Source organism: Echinops telfairi, unplaced genomic scaffold, assembly GCF_000313985.2.
Source record: "Echinops telfairi isolate 266 unplaced genomic scaffold, ASM31398v2 ScPeMD7_7467;HRSCAF=8505_0, whole genome shotgun sequence".
Classification (NCBI taxonomy): Eukaryota; Metazoa; Chordata; class Mammalia; order Afrosoricida; family Tenrecidae; genus Echinops; species Echinops telfairi.
In genome coordinates, this window is record NW_022111367.1 from 9,739,419 (window position 1) to 9,766,863 (window position 27,445).

The window sequence follows — 27,445 nt, forward strand, 5'->3', positions numbered from 1 at the left end:
TCAACTAGTCCACAGGGAAGAAGTTTGTGTGATCTGAGATGACCGTAACAAAATTCAAGTATGAAGAAGGGAAAAGTGTCAGAGCTAAAATTGTGAACACCCAATTTGTGGGAGGCTGTGGGGAACTCTGGGAGCCCAAAAACCATCTGCAGAGGATCTAGTCAGATTAAGCAGCTGGCAGATCCCCTCCAGCCACAGGCAAAGATCTGGAACAGCCTGACTATCACACACTGTAATCCTGTTTAGGCTGGATCAAACTTGATACTTGGTCACTTGGCCTCTTTCTAGAACCAACCTGAATTTGTTCTAGGTGCAAATATCTCTTGCTTATTCCATGGCATTTTTTAAAAAAAGAAAAGACAAAAGTGAGGAGATCTAATCAATAACCAAAAACCTCCTACCCAAACTATGTCCTGGAACAGATTGTCCAACTGGGGAATTCTGCCAAAGATTTAGAGAAAACAGACACTAATACTGTTTAACTCTTCCAAAGATAAGGAAAGAATACTCCATAATTCATTTTATGAGGCAAACATAACCTGGTTATCCAAACCAGACAAACACACCACAAGAAAAGAAGATAGATGCAAAAACTCAACACAATATTAGCAAAGAGAATCTAACAACAGAGTAAGAGTCGTACACCATAACTAAGTAGGATTTATTCCAGGAATACAAGGATTGTTCAGCATTAGAAAGCCCATCAATATAATACACCGCATCAGTAGAGCCAAGGAAAAAACCACAGCCTCCTCACTGTGGACACCGAAGAAATGTTTGATAAAATCCACACCTGTCTGTATGAAAGCTTAAAGAAGAGTGTGATAGAAGGGAGATGACCAAATATGATTCAGGGAATGTATGAGACGCCAATATTCAACATTAAACTAATGGAGAACGATTGAGATCTTCCCCCCTGGAAAGCAGAAACAAGACAAAGATGTCCACTCTCCCACTCTGTTTGATATTGTATTAGAAATCTTAGCCAGAGCAATAAAGAGTTCCCAAGAAAATTTCTAGAACTAATAGAGGGATTTAGCGAAGATACAGGATATAAAGTCAACAACCAAAGCTCAGTTGGGCTTCTGTGCACCAGCAATGAGAAATCTGAAAAAGCAAACAAAGAATTTCATTGACAACATTGAAGATGGTAAAATACCCAGGAGTGCATCTAACCAAGGTCATGAAGGATTTGTATCATGGAAGCTGTATAAAACAGTACTGGAAGAGATTAAAAATACAAGTAAATGAGAGATGTTTAAGGTTCCTGGATTGGAAGACCAGGTGTTACGATGTCAGCATACCCAAAGAAATCTATAGGTACAGTGCAACCTTGATCCATATTTCAGCAGACTTCTTTATCGAAATAGAGAAGCCAAACCTCCGCTTTATAAGAAATGATAAGAGTGGCCAACAGCTAAATGCAATGTTGGGAGAGAAGAGAAAAGTAGGAGGATTCACACTTTCTGATTTTAAAATATGCTACTAGAGTAATCAAGGCAGTCTGATTAAAAAAAAGAAAATGAAAAATCCATAAAATTCTCTTCCATAAAAGATGATAGAAAATTGGATTTCCACATGCAGGAAAATGAAAGAGGGTCAAAGCCTCTTAGCATACATGCAAAAACATTCCAAATAAATTTAAGAACCCATATAGTACAAACTAAAACCATAAAATTTCTAGAAAATCAGAGGCATTATTGTCAGGCCTAACTTTCAAAAAACCACAAACAACCAGCAATAAAATGAAAGCGAAACATTTTTCATCAAAAGACTATTTTTTAAAAATGAACAGACAAGCTGCTTACCAGAGGACTGTCATGAGAACTAAACCATATATCCAACAAGAATCTATAAAGTATATAGAAAATATCGGCAACTTAACAAAAAGACAAATAGCCCAGTCCGAAAATGGGCAAAGGACTTGAGTAGACATTTCACCAAAGAGAGCATTCAGATGGCCATTAAACACATGAAAAGGTGCTTAGCATCATTAGCCATTAGAGCTAATCAAGACCATAATGAGAATTCCCACTGGGGTGGCTACGATGAAAAAACACAAACAAGTGAACAAATGTGGCTGGCAGTGTGGGGAGTTGGGGTCTTTATCCATTGCTCCTATTACAGATGTGGAAAACAATGGGGGCAGTTTCTCAAAACACTGAATACAGGACTTCCAGGCGACCCAGCCATTGTTTTCCTAGATCACCTGAAAAATTTGAAAGCAGAGACACAGAGACTTGTACAGCGATGTTCATAGTTGCATTGTCCACAATAACCAAAGGTGGAAACAACCTTATTCCTACCAAGAGAGGAAACGGATAAACGAAATGTGGCTCATACCCACAATGGAGCACTACTCAGCCCGTAGGAGAAAGGAAGTCTTGATACATACTACAGAATGGACTGAGCACAAAGAAATGCTGAGGAAATAGGCCAATCACAAAAGGACAAATACACTTATATAAAACGACAAGAGACTCCCGGAGCCCACCGGCAGAGCAATGGGGACTCGATTGAGGGGGTGAGGACTGAGAAAAGACAGACACAAAAAAGCTGGGGTCAGGAGGACGGCAATTCAAGACTGCAGCCCCGAGTTTATTTTCCAGCAAGCTTTTATACACTGTTAAGCGGGAATGTACTATTACTCAAAATAGCGCCCCCATCCTTGTTCTTGTTTGTCAGGCAAATATTTTTCCCAAGACTAAGCACCTGATGTTTTCAATAACATTAAAGCACAAAAGTCAATCTGACCGTGAGAGAGCTGTGCCTGCACGTCCACATTTGAGCGAACAGACCTCTGCTTTCAGAGCAGCTTCCAACAAGAGACCAGAGTTTATTGGTGGTAGCCAGGGGTGAGAAGGATGGGGGAGATGAGGGTTAAGAAGATGGGGATCGTGCACTGATTAAGGGTAGGGTTACACAGACGACTATTGTAATGGTTGGCAATAGGCTGTACACCTGTAAAAAGTTGAATGGGCCAAAGTTGTGTGATAGCTTTAATGTAGAACACTAATCAAAACCCAAGTGGCTGCTGAGGCTGCCTCTGTACAGTCAAACACATCATGGGATTTGGTTCCTTGGTTTGAAGGGCTTGGTCCATGGTTTTATGGGGCACCCCAGTTAACCTAATAATGTGTTAGTGCACCTGGACCAGCTCCGAGTTTGCTGGGTGGTGCCTGGGGTCTTAAAAGCTTGCAAGCAGCCATCTAAGGCACAGGCAAGGTTCTCTATTCACCTGGAGCAACAGCTGTAGGGGAGTTAGGAATAGGCAGGTATGAAACCTGTGGCAAAGTGCTTCTGTGAAAACTGCCTCCTCTCTCTGATTCCAGAAGAACTGGCTGATGCCTAGCTATTGTTACTGAGTATTTTGATCACAGATTCCATAGGAAAACCCTGATCAAAATGGGGATAGTATAAGGTAGAATTTCAAAAAATGTCCTCATAGACACCAGGCTTTCTGGAGCCACAGAGGGTAGACGAAGCCCTGAAATTACTGTCCCAAGATCATCTTTAACGTTACACCAGAAGTACTCCCTAAAAGCAGGGGTCCTCAAACTTGTTAAACAGGGGGCCAGTTCACTGTCCCTCAGACTGTTGGAGGGCCAGACTATAGGTTAAAAAAAAAAAAACTATGGTAAGAGTTGTATGAGCCCCTAATAAAATGATTTGAAAAAAAAAAACAACAAATTCCTATGCACACTGCACATACCTTATTTTGAAGTAAAAAAATCAAACAGGGCAAAAACACCCAGTGGGCCGGATAAATGTCCTCAGCATGTGGTGGGCCATAGTTTGAGGACCCCTGCCCTAAAGTCATCGTAGAGCCAAACAATAGTTTAACCTGACTTTTTTTTTAAAGTCTACCTTGAGCATTCTGCTAATTTAAGAAGTAACTATCTGAGAGCAAATTGACCACAGTGTCGGAACCTGCTGACGAGTCGAACGGTCCTGAAAGGGGGAGTGAAGATTAAGGAAAATAAAAGAGAGACAAAGTATTGGGAGGGCAACAGTGAATACTGAAGCCCCGAGTTTATTCTACATCTTCCTTTTATACATGTAGAAACAACCCGGGGTTACAATTAGTCTATTATGACAATATATCAGAAACTATATTCTGCCAAGTCAAGGAGTTTTTGATGAAAATTAAACATTCTGTTTTCCCAGAACTTGCATACATGTTTGTTCATTTTCTTAGTCTCAATGTCAAACCGCAGACGCAAAGAGCAGATACTGACACCTGGGTTGATAATGTCTCAGCCATTTCAAGGCTGAGTCTTAATGGCCTTCAACATCTCCCCCTTTTTTATTTACTGAAGACGTTTTTACTCAGAACATCGGCAGATGACTGTGCCTGTCTTAGGTTGTCAAGTCCAAAATCACTCTTACCCGTCATTAGCCACAGTCCTCCAGGCGACCATGACCTGTCTTAGGTTGAGAGACTCAGGCTCAATCTTACCCGTCTCTGACTAACCAGCCTCTGCCTTATACCCCCATTTGGGGAGAGGGTGAAGTATGCAAGTGTACTTCATGTAACTTTGTACATAAGGCCAATAATTCAACCATAACCTTAATGATTAATAGAGTAACACTACCAATGGTTAAAGATAATAAAGCTTTTGCTTGTTCCAAAGGGTTAATAGAAGACAGTATCTTAGCAATTCCCTGAAAAATTTCATTACCAGTACGTTTGGGTAATTGTCTACTGAAAGTTTCACCAATTTGATATTCCAGTATCTGTATTTCTAAAGATACATTTTTATGTCCAATTAATAAATTTCTAATTTTTTCCCAATCCTAATATTATACAGAACAGGAGTAATACAAAGATAAGAGGTGTTCCAATCACATCGAAGCATACCTCAAGTAGCTAACACAGATACCTGATCTCCCATCCACAACACTGTTAGTTGTAAGTTGGCGATGTCTTCAGCTATTTGAGCATCAATGTCACGTTGTTGTTGCCACAACAGATGAGAATCTTTATGCCACCCTCGAACAAAGTCTGCTGTTTGTATTTCTTGCTGCAAAACAACTCCCCCCACTGCTGCAGTAGATGCTACAGCTACAAGTCCAATCACTGTGGCTATTAACAGTTCAATCATTCTCTTCGTTAGATGGGTCAATTCAGTCAAGGCATTGTAGATCTGCATTACTCCTGCAGATTCGTTACAGGGTCAGGACGTGCTTTAACAAGATACAAACTGTCTTGGGTTTGGTTAAAAGTTTACCACCAGGTAAAATGTACACAATGTTGTAAAGTACAATTTGAAGAACAAGTCAAAACCCCTGTACTAGAATTCCAAGTATTATCTCCTGATAAAATAACATAAGGAATTTTCACACAAGTTTGAATATACCAAGTAGCATTAAGATGAAGATTTACACTAACAGGCGCAACAGTATTAGAAATATTGATAGACATATTGCCAATCCAGGTTTTAATTGGCTCTCCAGATGCTAATAATTTCCATAAATGACCTTGAGAGTTTGTATCTCCCAACAAATGCGGCAAAGGAGGGGTTAGTCCTCCATCATGCCAAATAACAGTTTTGTTGCCAGTTCCTTTCAAAGAACCATTAGCCATCTTAAAGGTATTTTTGAAAATTTATTAATAAAGTCTCCATGAGGGCTCCAATCCACTATCTTAAAGTCTGTGTGATTTAACAATATCTTAGGCTGTTCTCCTGGACAATGAGTTCATACCAATTATTGCATTCCGGGATCTACATTAGGGAGTGGGCAAATAGATAACAGAGTAGGAGCGGTATCAGAGATATTACTGACCTTCCCCCTAAAGCCTCTTGCAGAAATAAGAACTGTAGTTGCTGCAAAAGAAGAATGATTACACCTCACTCTCCAAACCTCATGTGAATAAGACAAACAATAAGAACCATATCTTCGGAAAATAGGGAATCCCCAAGTTATAATTATTAATATGCCTGTCTTCTTCAGCAAAAGGAAAAGGGAAAATTTTAAAACTCTTGCAGAAACTTCTGAGTGCGGGACTTCTTAGCCATCTCTCCGTTTCAGAAGTCGGGTTGGCAGCCACTCAGCATCGGAATCTGTGGAGATAGAGCAAACCCTGGATTCCATTGTAAAATCTCTCCTTCTATGGTTCTATAAACTATTGGTTCTGGAGGGGTGCACTTTCTTTTAGGCTTAGGAAAATGAGATAGAGCTGCAGAGTCCTCCAGCGCCTGTCACTGATTTTAGCAGACAGAGTGCTTTCCACCAATCACAGCACCAGTTATAGCCCCTGCAAACAACTCAGCTTGTTATGCAGTTCCGCCATCCCTGCACAAGCTCTGATATGAGAAAAGCTATTATTCCTGGATCGGGAGGCAGCTTCTCCCCATGTTTTGGCCTTGAGAAAGTGAAAGTAGCTCCGGGCAATGGAGCAGTTAAAGGGCTGTTAGCAGAATGACATTTAAGCATTTGTTTTAACAGTCCTACATGCTCTTGAACATCATTTCCTTCTATCACGACATCATCTGATTCTTTCATTGTTAATGCTGGACCTAATTCCTCCTCAGCTACTTCTGCATACCCTTCTTTCTCCCTTTGGATTCCATTCTCTTTCCTATCTTTATCACTTTCTTCACCTTTCTCCGAGTCGGTCTCTACTAACTGTAAAGCTTGAGTAATAGCACTACACAAAGACTAAATTCAGTCCGTCTCGTCGATGAGCAGTGCGTAATGTTTTCACTACTTGTTGCCATGCTCGCGAATTCAATTGAACCTTTTCTTGACTATAAAACCAATAACAATGTTGTACATGCGCAAATAATTCTCCCAATAGTTTATCTTTAACCTCCACCCCTGTAGAATGGAGAAGTCCTTTATCAACTTTTGGTATTCACGTTCCATGGACAAGGAATTTCCCATTTTTATTTATTTTTCTTTTTATTGTCTTTTTCTTTCCCCCTCCCCACCGAAAGTACCTCTAGTAATTACAGAGGCGTTCCCTTCCGGTTTTCCCTGCTTCACACAGGTTAATTTATTAACTCCAAAAGTCCTTCTTGCCTAGGATCCAAGCTAACCCTAATTAAATTCCATAGGCTGAACGTATCTATGAGAACCTTGCTGGGTCCATAACCTGCATAGTGATCTTTTAGTCGTTCCCCTACTTTCAGCCAAGTTTCAATATTTACAGTCCCATCCTTAGGGAACCAAGAACATAATTTAACTACAAAATCTAAAAACTTCTCTAATCTTTGATAGCTTACTTTCGTTCCTCTGGCTTTTAGCATATCTTGAAGCATATATACAAAAATCTGTTTGCTATTTCCTTGCCCCAATTTACTCCCAATTGTTACTCACCGCACACCAATCTCTTCGTGTACACCTTTGTAATCCGCCGTGTCCTTCACTTGGTCCCCCGTTTTCAGGTCCCTGTTTGGGCGCCAATCTGTCGGAGCCTGCCGACGACTCGAATGGTCCTGAAAGGGGGAGTGAAGATTAAGGGGAAAAAAAGAGAGACAGAAAGTATTGGGAGGGCAACAGTGAATACTGAAGCCCCGAGTTTATTCTACATCTTCCTTTTATACATGCAGAAACAACCTGGGGTTACAGTTAGTCTATTATGACAATCTATCAGAAACTCTATATTCTGCCAAGTCAAGGAGTCTTTGATAAAAATTAAACATTCTGTTTTCCCAGAACTTGCATACATCTTTGTTCTTTTTCTTAGTCTCAATGTCAAACCACAGATGCAAACAGCAGATACTGACACCTGGGTTATGATATCTCAGCCATTTCAAGGCTGAGTCCTAATGGCCTTCAACAGCACAGCAACTCGAAAGACTAGATGGAAACCTGGAGGGAACGATAAGTTCGTGTTAATGGGGGAGGAACAGATCAGACGAGGGTGAGGACGGTGGCATTGCTTGAAGACTGTCATCAATGCCCCTAAATTGCACATGCAGGAGCTTTTGAAGGGTGTATGTTTTGCTGTGTTTGTCCTCAAAACAACACCCAGGTAAATTAGCAGGGATAATTGCTGCCTCCTTGGGGAGGTAGGATGACCATCTGAAGCACATCTCTAATTTTGTTCCCAGCGTTTCTCTCTCAGAGCACCCTGTTCTTCATAGCACATCCACGGTTTATCATCAGGTAGCTATGTGCGTACTTCCCTGATCATGTCAAGTCTCCCCTGCTCAACTGGGAATGCCACCCTCCAGTGTGTGGGCATGTCCATCTCCATGCCAGGCACACACTAGACACTTAGTAGATGACTCTTGAATTAATGCATTATCATGTGGCAACGGTAAAGCAGAATACATGACTAATTCTCCACTTGACATGAGAGGATGGAAAAGCAAACTTTAATGGTGTGACTGTGGGTGTGTGTATGTTTTTGTAGGTTATAGATTTGCCTAAACATTCCTCTTAATTGAAGATATCAAATCTGAATTTCTTTCTTGGATTGACTTTTTTTTTTTTAAACACAGGCCAGGGCTGTTTGCAGATTCCACATATTCTCCTTTTTGTGAAAGAGTTATCAGACGTCTAAGTGGGACACCTTCTGTAAATGCTGACTTGCATTATGTAAAAATGGCCTGGCAGGAGTAGCTGACCTTTTCTAACTTTACAAAGGGGAAGGAGAGTCAAAATCAAGCCAAGGCTGAGTCCCATGAAGCAGAGGTCATTCACTATCTGTTCTTCAACCTTTTTCCCCATTCTGACACCAGCTCACCCTCCCTCAGCACACTCTACTTCTCTGCTGGGTTTGATAATTTCATTGCAATAGCCACATAGGACAAAGGCAGTACTCAGGATTGTGTGGTTTCTTAGGAAAGTAGCAGGTTCCAATTCAGGGTCAGGAACACGCAGGGTACAGTTCTTCAGTAAGGACAAGCCTCTTCTCGTTTGTGGCTGCTAGCATGCCATTCCCTGACTGTTGACCTCTCAGCCCCATAGCCCATGGCTTCTTGTCCAGCTCAGGCAAATGTTAAGCAGCTCTTTTAGTTCTGGTGATAAGTGGTTGGAGGTGCCCCCTGCTCCAGGAAACCTCTTCTTGAAGATGCTCAGCTCTAGTTCCATGGGTCAGCACACCTGGCTCCCCTGAAAAAATGCCCAGAGACATGCCACCCCACTCACAAGCCTCCTGAACTCAAGGTTTTACTCTGAGCTGGTAAACCCACCTGCTCTGTCCCGTGCTAGTTTCTTGGGTCTGCTGCCTCCGCTGCCACCATTCTGTGCCTTCTCCCACCACGTCTAGAGTCACAGCTCGCTGTGCCTGGCTGAGGAGGTCCCAAGCACAGCCAGCTTGGGGCCAAAGGAGGCTCTTAATTCTTGGCACTTCCTTCTTGATGGTAGTGAAACCCCTCGATGCCTTTAGGATGGCTCATTTTAAGCCTAGCGGGATGACAAAACTGACTCCAAATTAGGGCTTCATATACCTTATTTACATGGTTATACACTCACAAGGTGCCAGGCCCCCATTTTCATTGTTAGCAAGCGATCCATTCCCCTTGGTGAGCCATATCACATAGTTCACTGCACCGCACACGGTTTATAGAACAGCTATGTCATATGCCAATGAATTATGACAGTCTTAATATCTGGACGTGGTCAGCCTGAGTCAGTGTGGTCTAAAGCTGCTCTCCCGTGAGTGCTTGTGTCCAACATACTGGGAGAATCCTGTGTGCCCGACCAAAACTGCCCCCAGAAGGTTTGCAACTGCTGATTTTTTGACAGTTGCTTGCCAGGCCTTTCTTCCGGTACCTCTGACGAAACTTGAACATCTAATCTCTTCGTTAGCAGTTGAGTGCCTTAAACATTTGCACCATCCAGAGACTCCTTCTGTACCAGGTCCATTCTGCCCACTTGAGGTTTTCTGACCTGTTGAGCCCACATTGTTTTCCTCAATCTGCGCCCCAAGCCAAGCTCATCACCCAGAGGTGTATTTTTAAAAGCGGTGATCTTTCAGAACAATGGAGGAATCTTAGCAGGAGCCAAAACCATATTCACTTTCATGATGAGATTTTATTTTCTGTATTCCCCTCACCCCACTCTCTCCTTCCCTACCCCCACCTCCCACACCCCAACTATCGCTATGATGAGGAGTCTTTAAGAGAGGGGGTGGACTTCACAGTGTTGGCTCTGCCAGCTCCTCCTTGCCAGCATTCTCAGGTCCTTCTGCTCATGTCCTTGCCACTCTGGACTGAATTCTTCAGCCCACAGGCCTATTTGAGGCGGCGAATGCTCCCTGCCCCCACAGGAGGGGTTCTGCTGTCCTTTGGACACCCTTCAGACTGTGGGTTCCTTGAGGACAAAGTGCCAGCCTGTGCTCATTTCTGTCTCCTCCCAGTCCCTGGGTGAACGGCCCTTTGTCAGGTTCTGGAAACTTCCTGGGAGGCCGTACCTTTCCTCCTCCGTGCGGGAACCTCGGAGCCTTAGCAACTAGCCACTGACCAAGAGGGATTAGCAGTTGTTAGACTCCACAAACATTTAATGTGTTAAATGAGGGTCCCAGGCGTCAGCTCCAGAAACAAATTCTAAGCATGACAACAGAAGTGTTGGCACAGGTGCATTTTCCTAATTAGTACACTGTTTGGGGGAATTAGTAAAAATGCTAATGTTTCAAGGATTATTGTTAATAGGAGATGGGGAAGTTATCTCTTTATCTTCACAGCCATATGGTTTACTGCTTGATAAGAGTTTTTTGTGTGTTTTAAGTTTTTTGTTTGTTAGCTTTAGTAAGGACAAAATTATTTGCTTACAGAGCCTGCTATTGATTTTATCATGCAGGTAAGTAGGAAAGGTATTTACTTCAAAGTGACATCTTTGTCCCTTAACACTTTTTTAAATGTTTTTTTTTACTTAAAAGATCATTTTATTTTATTTTTTAAAATCATTTTATTAGGGGCTCATACAACTCTTATCCCAATCCATACATACATCAATTGTGTAAAGCACATTTGTACATCCATTGCCCAAAGGATCATTTTATTGGGAGCTCTTACAACTCTTATAACATCAATTGTGTCAAGCATATTTGCACATATGTTGCCCTTAACATTTTAAAAGAGATCTTATACAGCAGATTTGGCCAATGCAAAACAAGCCAATTTCCTGACCGCTGCTTCCATGAACATTGATTGTGGAGCCAATAAAGTGAAACGCTTTACCACCTCAATCTTTTCTCCATTTATCGTGATGTTTACTGGTTCAGTTGTGAGGATTTTTGCTTTCTCTGGTGAGGTGTGATCCATATTGAAGATTGTAGTGTTTGATCTTCATCAGTTAGTGCTTCAAGTCCTCTTGACTCGATTCAGCAAGCAAGGTTGTGTCATCTGCATAGGACACGTTAACCAGCCTTCCCAGTCCTGAAGTTCTTCTGCATATAGTCCAGCCTCTTAGATTATATGCTCAGCCTGTAGATTGAAGAATAAGAGGATACAGCCCTGGCGCACACCTTTCCTGATTTTAAACCCCACAGTTTCCTTGTGTTCTGTTCAAATGACTGCCTCTTAGTCCGTGGACAGGTTCCGCCTAAGCATTTGTTTCGTGCATATGTTCTTTGAAGAGAGTGAGAATTATGCCACGTCCTAACCCCAGCTTCCCTAGTAGTCACTGAGGCGGCTGCAAAGGAGAGGACAGAGGAGAGAATATGCTGAGCGTCTCTCTGCTGGGTGCCAGGCACCTGTGAGGCACTGTATCTGGCACATTTGAGATTCGGTCTCCCTGCTCAAGGAGCATGCAGTCTAAGGAGCAGAGCCTTTCGGGCATCTGAAGCCACTGAGACGGACTGCGTCTCACTCCAGCAGCCGGCACAGTACTGTGGCACTTGGTTGTGAGGTGCCGGGGAGTCGATTCTCATTCATCACAGTCCCGTCTGACGGAGGAGCGCTGCCCCATGGGGTTTCCTAGACTGTTATTTTCATGGGAGGTCCCTGGATGGTGTGGTGTTAAGCAATGGGCTACTAAAGGGACAGGTTGGCAGTTCCAACCCACTAGTAGCTGTTCAGTAGGAGACAGGTACGACAGTCTGTTTTTGTAAAAGTCTACAGCCTTGGAAACCCTAGGGCCGTGGTTCTCAACCTTCCTCATGCCGCGACCCTTTCATACAGTTCCTCGTGTTGTGATGCCCCCAAACCATAACATTATTTTCATTGCTACTTCATCACTGTCATTTTACTACTGTTATGAATCAGGCGACCACCATGAAAGGGTCGTTCGACCCCCAAAGGGGTCGTGACCCATAGGGTGAGAACCACTGCCCTAGGGAACCTTGGTGGTGTAGTGGTTACCAGTTGGGCTGCTCACTTCGATGTCAGCAGTTCAAAACCACCAGCTGCTCCACAGGAGGACTGGGATTTCTACTCCCGTAAACCGTTACAGTTTTGGAGATCCACGGGGCAGTTCTACCCTGTCCCTTAAGGTCCCTGTGCGTCAGCATTGCCTTGATGGCGGTGAATTTGGTTTGAGGCTTGGAACCCCTATGGGACAGTCCTGCTTTGCCCTACAGGGCCACTCGGGGTTGGAATTGACTTGATGGCAGCAGGCAATCCTTATGGGAGCAGGTCCCCACAGAGCTACTGAGGGAGTTCCAGCCACCCGCCTTTTGATGAGCAGGGCCCCTGGCACCTGCTGAAACTCAGAATGAAGATTGAACTAAGGGCGTTCCGGGAAGTACTCAAGGCCCAAATCACAGAAGGAATGCCAAGGAAGAGGTGACCGTCAGCGGCCGGGTAGCGATGGATCACAGGGCAGTGGCCCTCAGAGCAGGTTTTAAAGGATGAGAAGAGAGAGGAGGGCATTGCTGGCAGAGGGAGGGGTCCCACCGTGCGCAGGCAGGACAGGACAGTGCTGAGCAGGTCCCTGGCGAGTGTGGGCCGGCTGTGGGGAGAGAGCTGGCCGTGGAGCTGAGCGGGTGGTCAGGGCCAGCCTGTGAAGGGCTTTGGAGGCAGGCCGGGGAGTTCAGACTAAGGTCCTGGTGCCAACAGGGAGCCAGTGGAGATGTGTAAGCTCTCCGCCTCTGTCAAGTTAGCTATTCACTCCAGAGCCAGGTCTGGTAGTCCCCCGGCCATTTCAACCTCCCGTTCCCTTTAATGACATTCACTCTGTCCCAGGAAGCCTAATTGGACTGGAGACCATGTGTGAAAAGCCTGCAGCCTCCAGGGCAGGCGGTTCTTCCTTTCCTGACGCTGTACTCAGCGTCCCATCGAAGCCGCCTGTTTATTGGGAGCTCTTCAGGTGACTTCAGTGCTCTGAGTCCCGGACATTTCGCTTCCTACATCTGCAGTTCATTTGTTAAGAGCCCTTCATGAGAAACTTCAAACAGTTTAAATGTCAATTACCCAAAAAGTGAGGTTTTCAAGTTCCAGTAATCTGCCTGTATTGGTCATCGGAACTTGATCCCAGGTGGGTGTAATTTAAGACAGATGACATTCCAGAGCTTCAGTTACAAAGAGTTACAAGTTCCCGTCTGTTGTCTCTGCACCCACAGGACCCTCTGTCCGCAGCCAGGGCCGGGGCAAGGGCTCCCTCCCACCGCTCAGTGCCTTCTCACTGACTCCACGTTGAATCCCGAGATCCCAGACTCCCATGCGCACAAGGATCAGAGAACCTCGTGAGTGACGTACACATCCCAACTAAGGAGCCGGTGCTCGGGGAGTGGTCTTCAGTGATGTGCTTTGTCATCAGTTCATTTGCAATAGCTGAGGTCAGAAGGCCCGCTTTCTTTCTTTTTTATTTCCATTGCTGAATTCTACCCCCACCCCACCTCCATGTTCCTTCCTTGGCCTCCATTTTTTTATTACCATAAAACGCCTGAAGAAAGCATTGAACTTGTGGCGTTGAGAATTTTTTCCTCCAGAAAGTAAAACTGGATGCATACCGGATGAATTCGCCTTGCATTGTTTCTGCAAGTCAGTCAGTGGGTCTTACCTCCTTAGCGGTTTGTGCTACAAGGTACGTATTTTTTGCCAGCTGGTTTAGTTTTCAACACTTCTAAGCCCGTGGCAAACAAACCTAGAAGATCTTTGGTCTTAAAACTGAAAATGTTTCTCTGTGTGTGTGTGTGTGTGTGTGTGTGTGTGTGTGTACTCCCATGAACACTTGAACTTTAAGTTCAGTTTTTTTTTAAATCATTTTAGTGGGGCTCATACAACTCCCATCACAATCCACACGTACACACTTATACAATCGCTGTCTCATCATTCTCAAAACTCGCTTTCCGTTTGGCAGTTTTTTTTTCGTTTTTTTTTTTTAAGACTTCTGTATGTAAGGCATTTGGGTAGAATTTTGCTTTGAATTTGAGATTTTAAGAAATAGTTTGGAGTAGTTAGAGTGAGCCACACTGAACTGACTTTGGCATTTGAAAGTGAGTCTGCCTTTTATACTCATTAAAAACACTAAGAAAGTAAGCTCCCCTCCACTAAGCATTCATAGTTCACTGCCTTTGAGAACAGAGGGGGCATTTTCAGTTCCGACGGTTCCAGAGCTCCACCCACAACAGAAATGCTATAGCTGCATATTCGTTGACCTGCAGCCATCCATCTCCAAAATCCACCCTCACTGCCAGCTACTGGATTCTGACTCACCGCCCCCTGCAGGACCGAGTAGAATTGCCCCAGTGGGCTTCCACAACCATAACTCTGTATGGGAATAGAACGTCGTTCTCCCTCGGATCGACCTGGTAGTGAACAGGCCATCATAACCGCTATGGCACCAGGGCTCCCTCTAGCCACCTATCTCGCCTGCCATAATTCATTTCCAAAACCAAAAAAATAGTCCTACAAAGCTAAATATACCTGAACATGTAAATTTTATGTTTTTTTCTGGTATTTACTAGCCCTGTTTTATAGGCTTCTATGAATTGTTTTCTCTCAAAAGCAGTTCATCGGTACCGTATTCAGCTTGCTGCATGCTGTTAAACCTTCTATAAATGCACGCGCATTAAAGTGGACTGTTTACGAAACCCGCGGGGGCCTTTTTTTTTTTTTGCCTATATTGCTAACACAATCGCTTTTCCAAGTACAGTTATCTTCATGTTGTGAGCATATATACAAAACTGATGTGTAGCGTTTCTGATTGAACTAAGGAATTAAACTGTTTCCAGTAGTTAGTCTTCCACATGCAAGACTGACTGATACCCACAGAATGGGAAGCTTCATCAAAAGAGCCAGGTTCGGTTGTTTCACCAGCTTCCAGCTGTGAGCATCAGCTGCAGTTTCTTGTCACCTCTCTCTCCAGAGGGCCAACGCAAGGCCTTGCTCTGCTGTCCCTAAGTAACGCAGTAGAGGCCGTGGGAGTTAGTGATCATTTCATGAGTGGAAAAGTCCCCTGAACTTGGAAGAACCCGCCAGCCGGTGGTGAAAGAAATGTTCTCATCCTTTCCCTAGTGGCTCCTCACCTGTGAATTCTCACCAGGGCGGTAATAAAATGGCAGGAGCTCATTTTATATGAAACCATTAGCAGCCTGAGAACTTGGGACTTGCTGCCTCTCAGGCTTTAAGACACTGGAAGGTGTCTGTTACAAGCACCGAGGGCCCGAGAGCGGGCAGAACAGGCTTGTAAACCAAATTTTTAGGCTTTAGGCGGTAATCAGTTTGTAATATAGTTTAAAGTCTTAAGTTATCAAAAATGTAAGTGTTGAGGGCAAAGCCTACCAAACACCTGTCCATAAAGGGCTGTAAAGTTTCCAGTGGTTTTGTGTTCATGATTGCGAGACTGCTAGTTTCAGTGGGTTTCTGCCTACACATATTGGGGTGCCTGGGGAGGGACAACATTGTAAATGTAACCAGTTAGTAAAGGGGGCTGAATATGCTTGTACCTCAGTGTCTTCATTTGCTAATGCTACTGTAACAGAAACACCGCAGCAGGGCAGCTTTAAAGGACACACACTTAGTTTCTCATAGCCTGGGAAGGTAGAAGTCAGAATTGGGGGCTCGGGCTCTGGGGGAAGGGTTCCTTAGCTTGGAGAGAAAGTCCTTCTCGTTCAGCCTCTGGAGCCAGGTAGTCCTCAGTTCCTCAGAGCTCCTCCCGTGACATAGGTCATGCCCCCATTGTGCTTGTGCCTGTGTATGTGCATGGCTCCTTGTAACAGCAAAAGTGATTAGGGTTAAGACACAGCCTACACACAAAAGGATCCCTAGTGACTCTGTAGGTTACAGTTGGGCTGCTAACCACAAGGTCAGCAGTTTGAAACCACCCACTGCTCCATGGAAGAAGGATGAGGCTTTCTACTCTCGTAAAGAGTTACCGTCTTGGAAACCCATGGGCACACATCTACCCTGTCCCCTAGGGTGGTTGTGAGTAGGAATCCACTCCATGGGTTGGGTTTGGTTTGATTCTGAGTTGACTCTGATATGGCCTCAGATCACACCAACGGGTCTACGGATTGGGGCTCCAACCCGTTTCCAGTAAAACCTCACTGCCATCCAGTCCATGCTGCCGCATAGTGACCCTATGAGACAGGGGAGAACTGCCCCTGTGGGTTTCCGAGCCTGTAACTCATCTTTCTCCTGAAGAGGGGCCAGTGGTTTCAAACAACTGGCCTTGTAGCTAGCAGCCCAACTTGGCATCCACTGTCCTGGCAGGACACTTTTAATGCATAACTGTTAGAAAACAATTGCTTCCAGTGACGTGGAGGTTTTAGCTCAAAACAATCACTGTTGTACAGTCCCTGTCTCTCGGTTCTCTGAGTGGATTTCGGGGCTGAGACAGGTGTGTGTGGCAGGCAGGGCTCGTGGGAATAGGAAATCCCTCCCAGCGGCTGTGGTGGGCAGTGGGCTCTCTCTCATTAGATGCAGGGCTCCCAGACATGGAAATGGGATTCAGGTGCTCAGCCACCTGTGTGAATGACACAGCCCCTCCCAGTGGGGCAGCCCAGCCATCGGTGTTTTGGCTGCTGACCTCCCAAGGTGGCTTCTTTAACTGAAACCAAGAAGAAATCTGAAAGACAAGCCAAGGGTTCGTGAACATGTTCGGTAGCAAAAATAGTCCGCGGAATCTACCCGGGCATAATAACAGGTCCCAAGGCTTTGCCTACTGCTGACGATCAATGTGCCATTTTAAAATCTCAGTGACCTAATGAGCCCCCAACCCTTTGCCCTTCCTGACTACTGTTGGACCTTGCCCACGTTAGGTGTGTTCCCAGAATTTTTCCTGGCTGGCCCTTCAGTCTGGTCATGGTACTGAATGATGCCTCCTACCCCTGGGTCCTTGCATCTCTCTCATGACACAAGTCTCTGGCTCTATCCGCAGCCCTTCTCAGCAGAGGGCTGCTAGGAACAGTGCTGTACACGTCTCTGTTTGCATCTTTTCTCTCTGGCCAGTAGGAAGCATTCCTTGTCGTTCTCGCCAGCAACTCAGAAGGATCCCCACAGGGGAAATTGTCAAATATTTTTTTCCCTTCCTCTCAAGACCCGATTCTTTCCAGAGGGGACAGATGGGATTGGGCTGGAGAGAGAGGGCCCTGTGCCAAGAGACCATCTTTCGCTGGGAGGCACTGCTGGGCACCACGCCTCAGGGTGCCTGTGTTGAGCCTGGATTGTCTGGAACACATCCCCCTTCACCAAGGGGGTGGTGTGCTGGTCCTCTCTTGAAGATCGCAAAACATCCCGGTCCGTGCCGTTTTGCTGGCAGACAGTGCTTATCCATTTGAAGGCAGACTCTCCGCACGTGCACCTGCTCAAAGGCTCCACGAAAGGTAAGGCGCCTTCTCCAGCTCTGTGGTCAGAAAGATTTTTGCTCGTTCCCCCTGTTCCCTCTGAGAAGTCCCCAGGCTTGGTTGGCTGTGGCTCCTTAGGTAGCCTTGCTTGCTGCCTCAGTGCTCTGTACACTGGGAACGGAGGCCCAAGCTGGAAGTGGGTTGCTTGCAGTGTGCAGAAGGGCTTGGAAACGAGAGACACCAACCCTTCTTTGTCTTCCCAAGCAGCTTGGGCATTGCTTGTTTTAACGACTAGGTGGACCACTGACGTGGCGCTTTGTGAGAGCAGATGAGGGATATTGTCTGTCCCACTCTTTGACACCCTCTCCCCATCTCTGTGCCCCAGGGTTACCTGTAGTATGAGCATGGATGTGGAAGTTGCCCGTCCCAGGATGGAAGGCTGTTGGCTAGTCCAGTACCATCTCTGAAAGGGGTACTGTTTGGGAGAAAAGCATCAGGCTAGTAGGAGCCCCGAGGGTTCAGACAAACGCTAAAAGTGGAAGCTTCGGATCACTGGAAGGTTGACGTTGCCTCCTTTCCCAAGTGATGACTGAAGGAGCCCTGAACAAGAAGCGCGGTTGGTAGACTCTTTCTGAGGTCCCCAGAACCCCCCAAATGAAACCCACAGTCATTGATGTCTAAGTGACCCCACCGGGCGGGGCAGAATAACCCCATGGGGTTTCTGAGGTGGCCATCTTAACAGAAGCAGACCTCCATCCCCCTCTGCCTCTGAGAAGCTGTGGGTTCGAACCATCAACCTTTTGGTTAGCAATGGAGCACCGAACCATTGCACCCTCCGTGTTCCTCCTGACTTAGGTAAAAGGTAATGTTTTCGAGCACTCTTCCTTACGTCCTCCTTTCGTAGTTCACCTTTCTCCCCACTCCATCTGTCCTCTCGGTCCATCTGAGCCCTCTGGTTCCAAACCGCGCTCTGCCCTCTCCTCAGTCCTGGCCTTGTTCTTGGGGGAGACAATGCACACTGAGCTCTTCCTGTGTGCCAAGCTCTGTGCCTGGTGTGCCTATCTTACAGGGAGGCCCGGGAAAGCTAAGGGAGTTCCCCAAATGTGCACACCTTTACTGCCAGAAAAATGAGCAGGTCTATCTTGGAGAAAGTACAGCCAGAATGCTTCTTGGAAGCGAGGATGGCAAGACTGGGTGTCATTTTGAGCATGTTATAGACCTGTAAAGGGCCAGCAACAAAGAGGAAGGCTCTTCATGAAAGGACTCAAGACGGTAGCTGCAACAGTTGGCTGAAGCGTAGGAGCCGTCCTGAGGCTGGTGCAGGATTGGCCGTGTTTCCATCTGTGGTCCATGGGGTCGCTCTGAGTGCGACCAACTCCACAGCACCGCACCTGCCAACAACAACAAGGGATGGAGCAGGACTGGGCCCTGTTTCTGAACCCTGTTGTGGAAGTGTGGCATTGTCTAGCCTGGGCACCTTAGGAAAGGAGGATTTTTTTCCCCCTGTTGCCAGAGAAGATACTATTGTAAATTGCTCATAAACTGGGACTGATTTATCAAACTGCGTTGAAGTCACACCATAGGAATCATGCAAGCCGTTAGAAGGATAAGGTCGTTCCCCTGAATGGGGGAGGAGATTGGTGTCCCCCTCCCTGTTAACAGTGACGAAAAACTACACTAATCTTACTTTTCAAGTAGTTGGTTTTTTGTTTGTTTGTTTTGTTTTTTGTCGTGCCACTAGTTTTAATGAATCTTAGCAAAATTACAATTTACTGTGTTTGGGAAAGTGAAGAGTAAATGGTACAGAGAGTTTTAAATAACCCATTATAGAGTAGGCCATCCTCCTTTGAGAAGCATCTAGTACTTTACTTTCTTCTCTTTAAAATAGCACAATTTAATAAGGATGTCCTTCATTGACTATCTGGTGGTTGAATTTGCAGTCCAACATCGCTTTTAGGATGTGGTCCTGAAGTGGAAGAGGCCATTGGATGTCTTCACAGTTAACAGATCTAAATAACGAACATGTTCAATTGTTCAGTTGTCTGCTGATTCAGCACTTCTACTCTCGATTTCCCCAAACTGGAAATGAGTATTTTTTTACTATTAGAAATTTGAAAGGAAACTATTAGAAAAAAACCTGGTTTTCTTTCTTTCTTTTTTTAAAAATCATTTTACTGGGGGCTCGTACTCAAGTAGTTGTTTTAAGGCCCTGAAGAACAAACAATGAGGTGAAACTGGAGGAGAAGCCCCCCTTGAGAGCCAGGCTGCAGTGAGTAAGGGTGACACACTGGTGGCTCTTTGCCAGAGGCATGCCCAGATCCACAAGGCTCCAGCGACCAAAAAAACTGAGGCGTTAGAGTAAGGTGACCAGATGTCCCGCTTTTTTTTTTTTTATCCTTTATTTTTTAAAAATATTTTATTAGGGGCTCATACAACTGTTATTGCAATCCATACACACATCAATTGTGTAAAGTGCATTTGTACATCATTCTCAAAACATTTTCTCTCCACTTAAACCCCCGACATTAGGTCCTCATTTTTCCCCTCCCTCCCCGCTCCCCCCTCCCTCATGAGCCCTTGATAGTTTATAAATCGGTATTTTTGTCATATCTTGCCCTGTCCGACGTCTCCCTTCACCCACTTTTCGGTTGTCTGTCTCCCAGGGAGGAGGTCACATATAATTCCTTGTAATCGGTTCCCTCTTTCCTACCCACTCTCCTTTACCCTCCCTGTAGGACCCGATTTTTAATAATCTTTCCCGCATCCCGTGGTGTTTTAAAAAAGTCCCGATTTTTTAAAAGAAATGCACGACAAGGTAGGGTATACGGTTTTCGACTGCCCTGTGGCTATTTCTCCAGGATATGAGTTTTATCAATGGTGTCCCGCTTTACCATTGTTAAAATCTGGTCACCTTATCAGTTAGAGGGCAAAGTTAGAGGCTAGGAGAGCCAGAAAATTGGTAGAGAACCCCTAGAAGGGAGGCAGCTACAGAGACCTTGAACCCCCAAATATGCTTGTAAAATGGTGCAACTCGTTGACTGCAAAACTGTATGTGGTGCTCTCTGGAGGCAGAAGCAGCAGTTGCTGCTCCTGAAAGCAGAAAGCACAGTGTCAGCTGCTGCCCTCCGCAGGAGAGGCAGTTTGATGTTTGTATCAGCCCAGTTAGCTATCTGAAAGGACAGAGCTCACTTTGCAGAGGAATGTCCCGAGTCCCGGGTCTCTGAAACATGTCGTTCGCAGTGTCTAGTGTCCAGCCCTCTGTCTACCAGACATATAAAGAAACAGGGAAATGTGTATATCCTTCAAGGGGGAAGGAAAAGCGCCACACTCCAGATGCTGATGTTGTTAACAAATAGACTAGGACTTTAAAACATCTGTTCTGAGCTCTATTATAAATATGGTAGAGAACTCAATGGAGTATATATACCCAATGAATGAACAGGCTCTCAGCATTGAAATAACAAAAAAAAAGGTACACCCCTGCTGTCGAATCAGTGCCGAGAGGGCAGAATAGAGCTGCTCTAGAGGGTTTCCAAGCCTGTACATCTTTGTGGGAGCAGAAAGCCTCATCTTTCTCCCTCAGGAGGCATGGTGAGTTTGAACTGTCGACCTTGTGTTTAACAGCCCAGTGTTTAACCCACTACTCTCTCAGGGCTCCTCAAAAAGAACTTCAGTGTTCAGTACATTAACTACATGGAATATTTTATTAGATGGGTTAATAGAAGACTGGAAACATGGGAAGAGTCTGTGAACTCAAAGATAAGCCAGTAATACTCCGCTTGAAGAAAAAAGAGAACCGATTGAAAAAATGAGCAGAAGTTCAGAAAACATTAGAACAACATCAAACAGTTTAACAGGCAGAATTGTTGTTTCCGAAGAAAAAAAGAAAGTGGGACAGATAACTATTTGAAGATGCAATAATCATAAACGTCTTTAAATTTGATATAATACTTAAACTCATAGACCATTCAGTAACCCCTAGCCAGATAAACTTAAAATGTGCGCACACACGAGAATCACATAGTGGAAACAAAAGTAAGGAGAAAATCTTGAAAGCAGTCAAAGAACAAATCGCACAAAGGGAACAATAACAGCAGCCTTCTCACCAGAGACAATGAAGACGATAAATAAATTGACGTCTTTAAAGTGGTGAAAGGAAAAGGAAAAGTCAACCCAGAATTCTAAGTCCTACTAGCAGATCTACCCTTCTAAAAGGAAGCCAAGGGAGGGATAGGAGATGATAGATGGAGGGAGGCTAGGGGGTGCGTGGAAAAGAAGAACCACATTTCCGTGGCGGGGGCGGGGCGGGATTGAATGAGATATTCTTACTGATTTTATTTGTTGAGATGGGTTGTGCAGCTACATAGAATATGCTTCCCTTAGGGTTAGGGTAAAAAAAAAAAAGAATATGCTTCCTTAAAAACCAACAAATAAATTTTAAAATATTTTTAAGGAAAAAAAAAATTAAGGAGAGTGAAAACTCACAACCTGAAAACCCTCCTGATTCCTTATCCCTTGGATCTAAGTCGTGGTCTGAGTGGCTGAAAAGGAGGAAAAGTAGAGCTGAAGTGGCCCTGGGGGCTTTAGTGACATACAAGTTTAAAAAAAAAAAAAAAAAGCCAAAAGAAGGACTTTTATTAGGTAAACAAAAATGGAGAGAAGTTTTCATAAGGGAGCGGCGCTGTCAGAAACACTAAAGGACGTTCATAGGCTAATGAGCTGTAACACCAGCTAGTGACTCGGCTCTCTAAGACCGAGTGACCACCAGCAAAAACGACGACGAGAAGCATGAGCCACCTGTTTCGACAGGAGTGTGGAGCAGCAGCATCTATGTAACAGTTGCTTGTCTGGGTGTGCTAGATATCGGCGTTCACTAGCTCTCACAACAGTCCTGTGAAGTGGGTGGGTTCTAAGCTCACTTTACAGAGGTCAAAGGTGAGGCACAGAGTAACTTGCCCAAGGTCACACAACTAACCTGACAGGTATAGGATTCAAACCCAGCCTTCTGATCCCAGAGACTCTTGTCAATGACTTTGCTACCAGTCTCTGAAGATAAACGATTAGACAGACCGAGCACTGCACCCCGAGTGGTGAAAATACGAAGATCGCACATTGCTTTATCCAGGAAAGATGTTACACAGGGAGCCATTTGGCCTTGGGGTATGGAGAGGAGACTAAATTTGTTGTTTGTGCCTTTGTAGATCTTCTGAATGCACATTGTTTATGTCTTTAAGAGGCGCATGTGTCATGTTTTCTTTAAAAAAAATAAATTTTGGGTGCAGGCCAGCGCGGTTACAGGAGGGTCCTGCGCAACGGCTTCGAGATTGGAGGACCTCGTGTGGGAATCTGCAGGGGGGACCACGGAGCTGCCTGATGCCCACCCGCTGGGGAGAACGACCACTTCCTGCCCTTCCCGCCCTCAGTTCCTGCCTCCCGGAGGTGGAGGAAACGCCTTGGCAGAGGTCTTCTCCAGCAGAACCAGAGATGTCATCAGTGGATTTCAAAACCTACGTGGATCAGGCATGCCGAGCCGCAGAGGAGTTTGTTGCTATCTACTACACCGCCATGGATAAGCGGAGGCGTGCGCTGCCCCGCCCGTACGTGGGAACAGCCACCCTGGTGTGGAATGGAAATGCTGTTGCAGGACAAGAATCCTTAAGTGAGTTTTTTGAAATGTTGTCTTCCAGTGAGTTCCAAATCAACGTGATAGACCGTCACCCTGTTCACGATGAAGCCACACCAAGCCAGACCACAGTCCTGGTTGTTATCGGTGGGACAGTGAAGTTCGAAGGCAACAAACAACGGGACTTCAATCAGAACTTCATCCTGACAGCCCAGGCTTCCCCCAGCAACACTGTGTGGGATTGCAAGTGACTGCTTCCCGTTCCAAGACTGGGCCACCTAATGGGGAGGGACGGCCTCTTCACTTACCCCCAAGACTGGGGAGCACCAATTTTGAGATGTGGGACACATAGTTGTTTCTGTTGTTCCACAAACAGTCTTGGACTTTGTGCCAAGAGGACACTTCCACATTTGCTCCAAGCCTAGTTTACAATAGTTGCCTTTTAATAGTATCAACCTTTTCTATCTTTTTTACTTGCCATGTAGAAATTTGGTTCTGGAAATTTAAAAAAAAACAAAACACAGAAAACAAACAAACAAAAATAAATAAATAAAATTTGAAATGCCATGGGATAACTGGGGAAAGTAGATACACTTAGCATGAGGTGGTGACATGATTTTCTGTCTCCCTTATAAAGAACGTGACAGAAATACAGAAAGCGTAGGGTGGCATTCAGGGTTCTGGGTTTCTCTCCTAGTTGGGCTGTTAACCACAAGGTCAGCAGTTCAAATCCGCCCGGTGCACAGGAGAGAGATGCGGCTCTCTACTCCAATGAAGTGCTACAGGAGCAGTTCTTCCCACAGGGTGGTTCGGAAACCCACAGGGGCAGTTCTACCCGGTCCGATAGGGTCATTGTAAGTCGGTAGCAGCTCAGTGGCAGTGAGTTTGTAGTGTCATCAACTTGACACTGCTTCCTCCAGTGAGAGCTGTGAAGAACGGTAGCGTTTTCTCTCACAGCCTTCTCTCTTTCTTACATCTTCTTGCCCGACACCTCAGCGCCCAAGGCTCTGGGTGTTGCCCTGAAATACTTGAGGGAAGCCACCCGTTCTCTAGATGAGCCCTGCACTTCCGGGTGCCCACACACTCTCCCTTAGTGTCACTGAAAGTAGAAGACCAGGGCCGCTGCCTGGGTTCTTCACAGGGAATGGCACCATCATTCGCTCCATCAGCCAAGCCAAGAGGGGCTCACCCTTGACTCAGCTTTGCAGTAACCCCAGCAACGTCAGTCAGCAGGCCCTTGCCCCCACCACGGAGCACATTCCTTGTGCAGGGTGCTCTGGGATCGCTGCCTTCCCCTCTGGTTTTTGGAGCCAGACAGTTGATTTTAAGAGGCAACGTTTAAAGGAAGAGGTTTTATGTAGTAGCCAATATGGCGAACGCTCAGTGCGCCTTGGATCGTATATTCTTGGCTAGCATGTGGATAAAACGATGGTTCTAGGGATGCCCCGGGAGAGTGGGAACGATCTGGCTCTGGATTCTCTCCATACTCTCACCTAATCCAGTAGAGTCACAGTGGCTATATGGAACACTAGCAAGACAGGTACGGAGACCTGGGCACAGGCTCAGTAATTTAAGCCTTTGGTCCTTCCAAATACCAGGTGCATAGGGACTGCCAGAGTTGGCAGTGCCTTGCTTCACCTGAACACAAGCAGGCTAAAGGAGTTGGCACTTATTAAGCGGCTCCTCTTCTCTGCATCCCTAGTGCTCCAGACAAAACCATCGTTAGTGGCGGCTCAAGCAGTGCTGTTGCTGCCCTAGGCCCTCTCTGCCAAACGAGCGCGCAGGCTGTGTGCTTCCTCTCCTGCTGGTGAAATCTAACAGAGAGAAAATTGACAAACCAAGGCCAGAAACAAAACTCCAAACCAAGACCTCCTCCTTTGGGGCTGCAAAGGTGACTATATTTTCAGAACCACAACTTGGTGTACATATATACCCTGAGTACATGTATGGAAGTGAAGAATCGACAGAACTATGTTTGAGACATTAGGATTAGCTGGGAATGTCTCAGGCCAGTCGTTACTGTATGAATAGTTGAAATTCTAGAGCCAACTACTTATAAAATGTGAAAAAGACTTTAATTACATAAAATCATCTGCTTGTAATCTCTTTTGAGGGCATGGACGTTTTTCATTAGTTCATTTGGTTGGGGTATTATTTACTACTCACAAAAATTGATGTTGCAAGAAAGCCCCCATCAACTTGAAGCCATTGTTCATTTTTCATACTGAGACCATCTCACAGAGTGGGCAATTGAGTGCTGACCTCATGTTTTGCTTGTCACATTAGGGTAAGGTGACCAGATTTGAACATTGGTAAAGCGGGACAAAAGTGGGACACCATTGATAAAACTCATATCCTGCGAAATAGCCACATGGCAGCAGCCGAAAACCGTATACCCTAGCTTGTCGTGCATTCTTTCCAAAAATTGGGACTTTTAAAATACCGTGGGATGCGGAGAAAATTGTTAAAAATTGGGACTGTCCCGCCAAAAGTGGAATGTCTGGTCACCTTACATTAGGGGTTTAAAAAGCATTTTGTGTGGAGATAAAACTATATAACACTATAGTTTTTGCATGCTAAATAAAGTTAAACATGCCCCTGAAAGTTCCACCAGCTTTGCTCTATAAAGGCTGAGAGCATTTTTGACACTCCAAATACCCCTGCGTGTTTTATTTAAATCCATATTTCCTTGCTTTAAGTAGCTTGAATTACTGTTGAGGATAGCAGAAAGGCCCTGTGTGTACGTACCGCTGTGTTTTCCCACGATGTTCTTTTTGAGCAGAGGTTGGACGGGAACATCGTAGCGGTGCCTTCTCTTTCCCACCCTCTGTTGAGCTGTGCTTCTGAAGCAGTGCTCCTAGCTGAGAAGGCTGCAGTATGCCCGAAACACCGCTGCAGTACACATGCAAACATCATCCACCAGGAAAAATTGAGTGTGGGTTTGAAGTTGACAAGTGATGAAAGTCGCCCTGAAGTTGTCAATTAGAAAGCGAAGGCCTGGAACTGATAACTTAATGGGCACTGCACCCCCGCTATTTTGTCTTGCGGCCTGTAGGGTTTTGACTGCCCTTGAACTGTGCACACACACACACACACAGATAGAGACGGCTACCCGTGTAAGTGCACGCATACGTGACTGTGAGGCGGGAGGTTAAAAAGCCCAACAGCTTAAGCAGTGGATGTATTTCCCCAAAACGTTTCCAATTTGGGAGGGGCGGGACATGACAGAAAGTCAGAAGTGCTTCTGTTTTGTTTCTCATTTACTGTTCTTCTAACACAGGCTTTTCATTAGTTGTTTTTATGAACTGTCACAACCAAATGGCACATGTAGAAAACAACGTAAGTGGTTTTTGTTTTTTTTCCTATTAAGTTTTCTCTGGAAATTCTTTGGCATTCCACCCAGCTGGGAGCCCTTTCTCTGATCACCAATCCAAACCTACAGCCACACATTGTTTGTGACTGATGCCGCTCCAGTGGACCTCATGAGCTTTTTGCCGAATTTGTTTTCAATGCGGCCTAATTAGCCATGTACAACCTGTGGCTTCAGCTAACCGGAGAAAGGTGGGAGCCCAAAGGTAGCAGCACTACTTACCCTTGGCTGCTGACAGTGGATTGATCGCCCCACAATCCATTCACCTAAAACAAGAAAGTTCGCTTTGTATCTTAAAAATAATCTTACAACACAGGAGGGGAAGAAAGTTATGAAATAAAAACTCATAGGCCAAAGAGTGAAATAGATGCTGCTCAGACTGGTGCATCGTGCTTTTCGAAAAACGAACCAAATGTCGAGGAACTGACATGGAAGGGAGGCCCCTCCCCGCACACACGTGGCCGGGATTGTAAAATCAACGGACGGACCACGTGTAACTCGTTGGTTACCACCGTGTTCAAGCTCCCCACAGGACACGTCTTGAGGAGGACAACACGCCCCTCCCCACCCCACCCCGGCAGGACCACCTGTACGTGATCCCGGTTCTTGGATCTAGAGAGATGCTCCTGAGGGAGAGTTGGGAAGAATCGGCCGTTTCTAGCCACCGACTATGAGCAGGTTTGGGTGGCAAGCCCCACCCTCCCCAGGGTGACAGCCTCAGGCCCTGCTCACTCGGACCCTTCAGTGCTGCTGTGTGGCTAATAAGAGCCACAGAGAAGCGCAGTCCTTGTGGCGTGGAGCGCGTTCTGGCTCATGACGAGACTAGTGC

General features: G+C 45.4%; 2 protein-coding genes across 3 annotated transcripts in view; both read left to right on the forward strand.

Moving 5' to 3' along the window:
• Positions 1 to 13,834: 13,834 nt before the first annotated feature.
• The window catches only part of CLYBL (citramalyl-CoA lyase), a 259,438-nt gene continuing 245,827 nt past the window's right edge, over positions 13,835 to 27,445 (forward strand). For both annotated transcript variants that reach the window (XM_045283795.1, XM_045283796.1), the window contains exon 1: positions 13,835 to 13,920. In XM_045283795.1, the coding sequence (XP_045139730.1) occupies positions 13,850 to 13,920 (71 nt within the window). In that variant the 5' untranslated portion in view covers positions 13,835 to 13,849. The remainder of the gene's footprint in view (positions 13,921 to 27,445) is intronic.
• On the forward strand, positions 23,108 to 23,497 carry LOC101658147 (NTF2-related export protein 1-like). The gene has a single exon (XM_013005140.1). The coding sequence runs from the start codon at positions 23,108 to 23,110 to the stop codon at positions 23,495 to 23,497; it is 390 nt and encodes a 129-aa protein (XP_012860594.1).

What these genes read in the sequence shown, in the direction of transcription:
- LOC101658147 (XM_013005140.1), top strand. Translation starts at nt 23,108, where the DNA reads ATGTCATCAGTGGATTTCAAAACCTACGTGGATCAGGCATGCCGAGCC.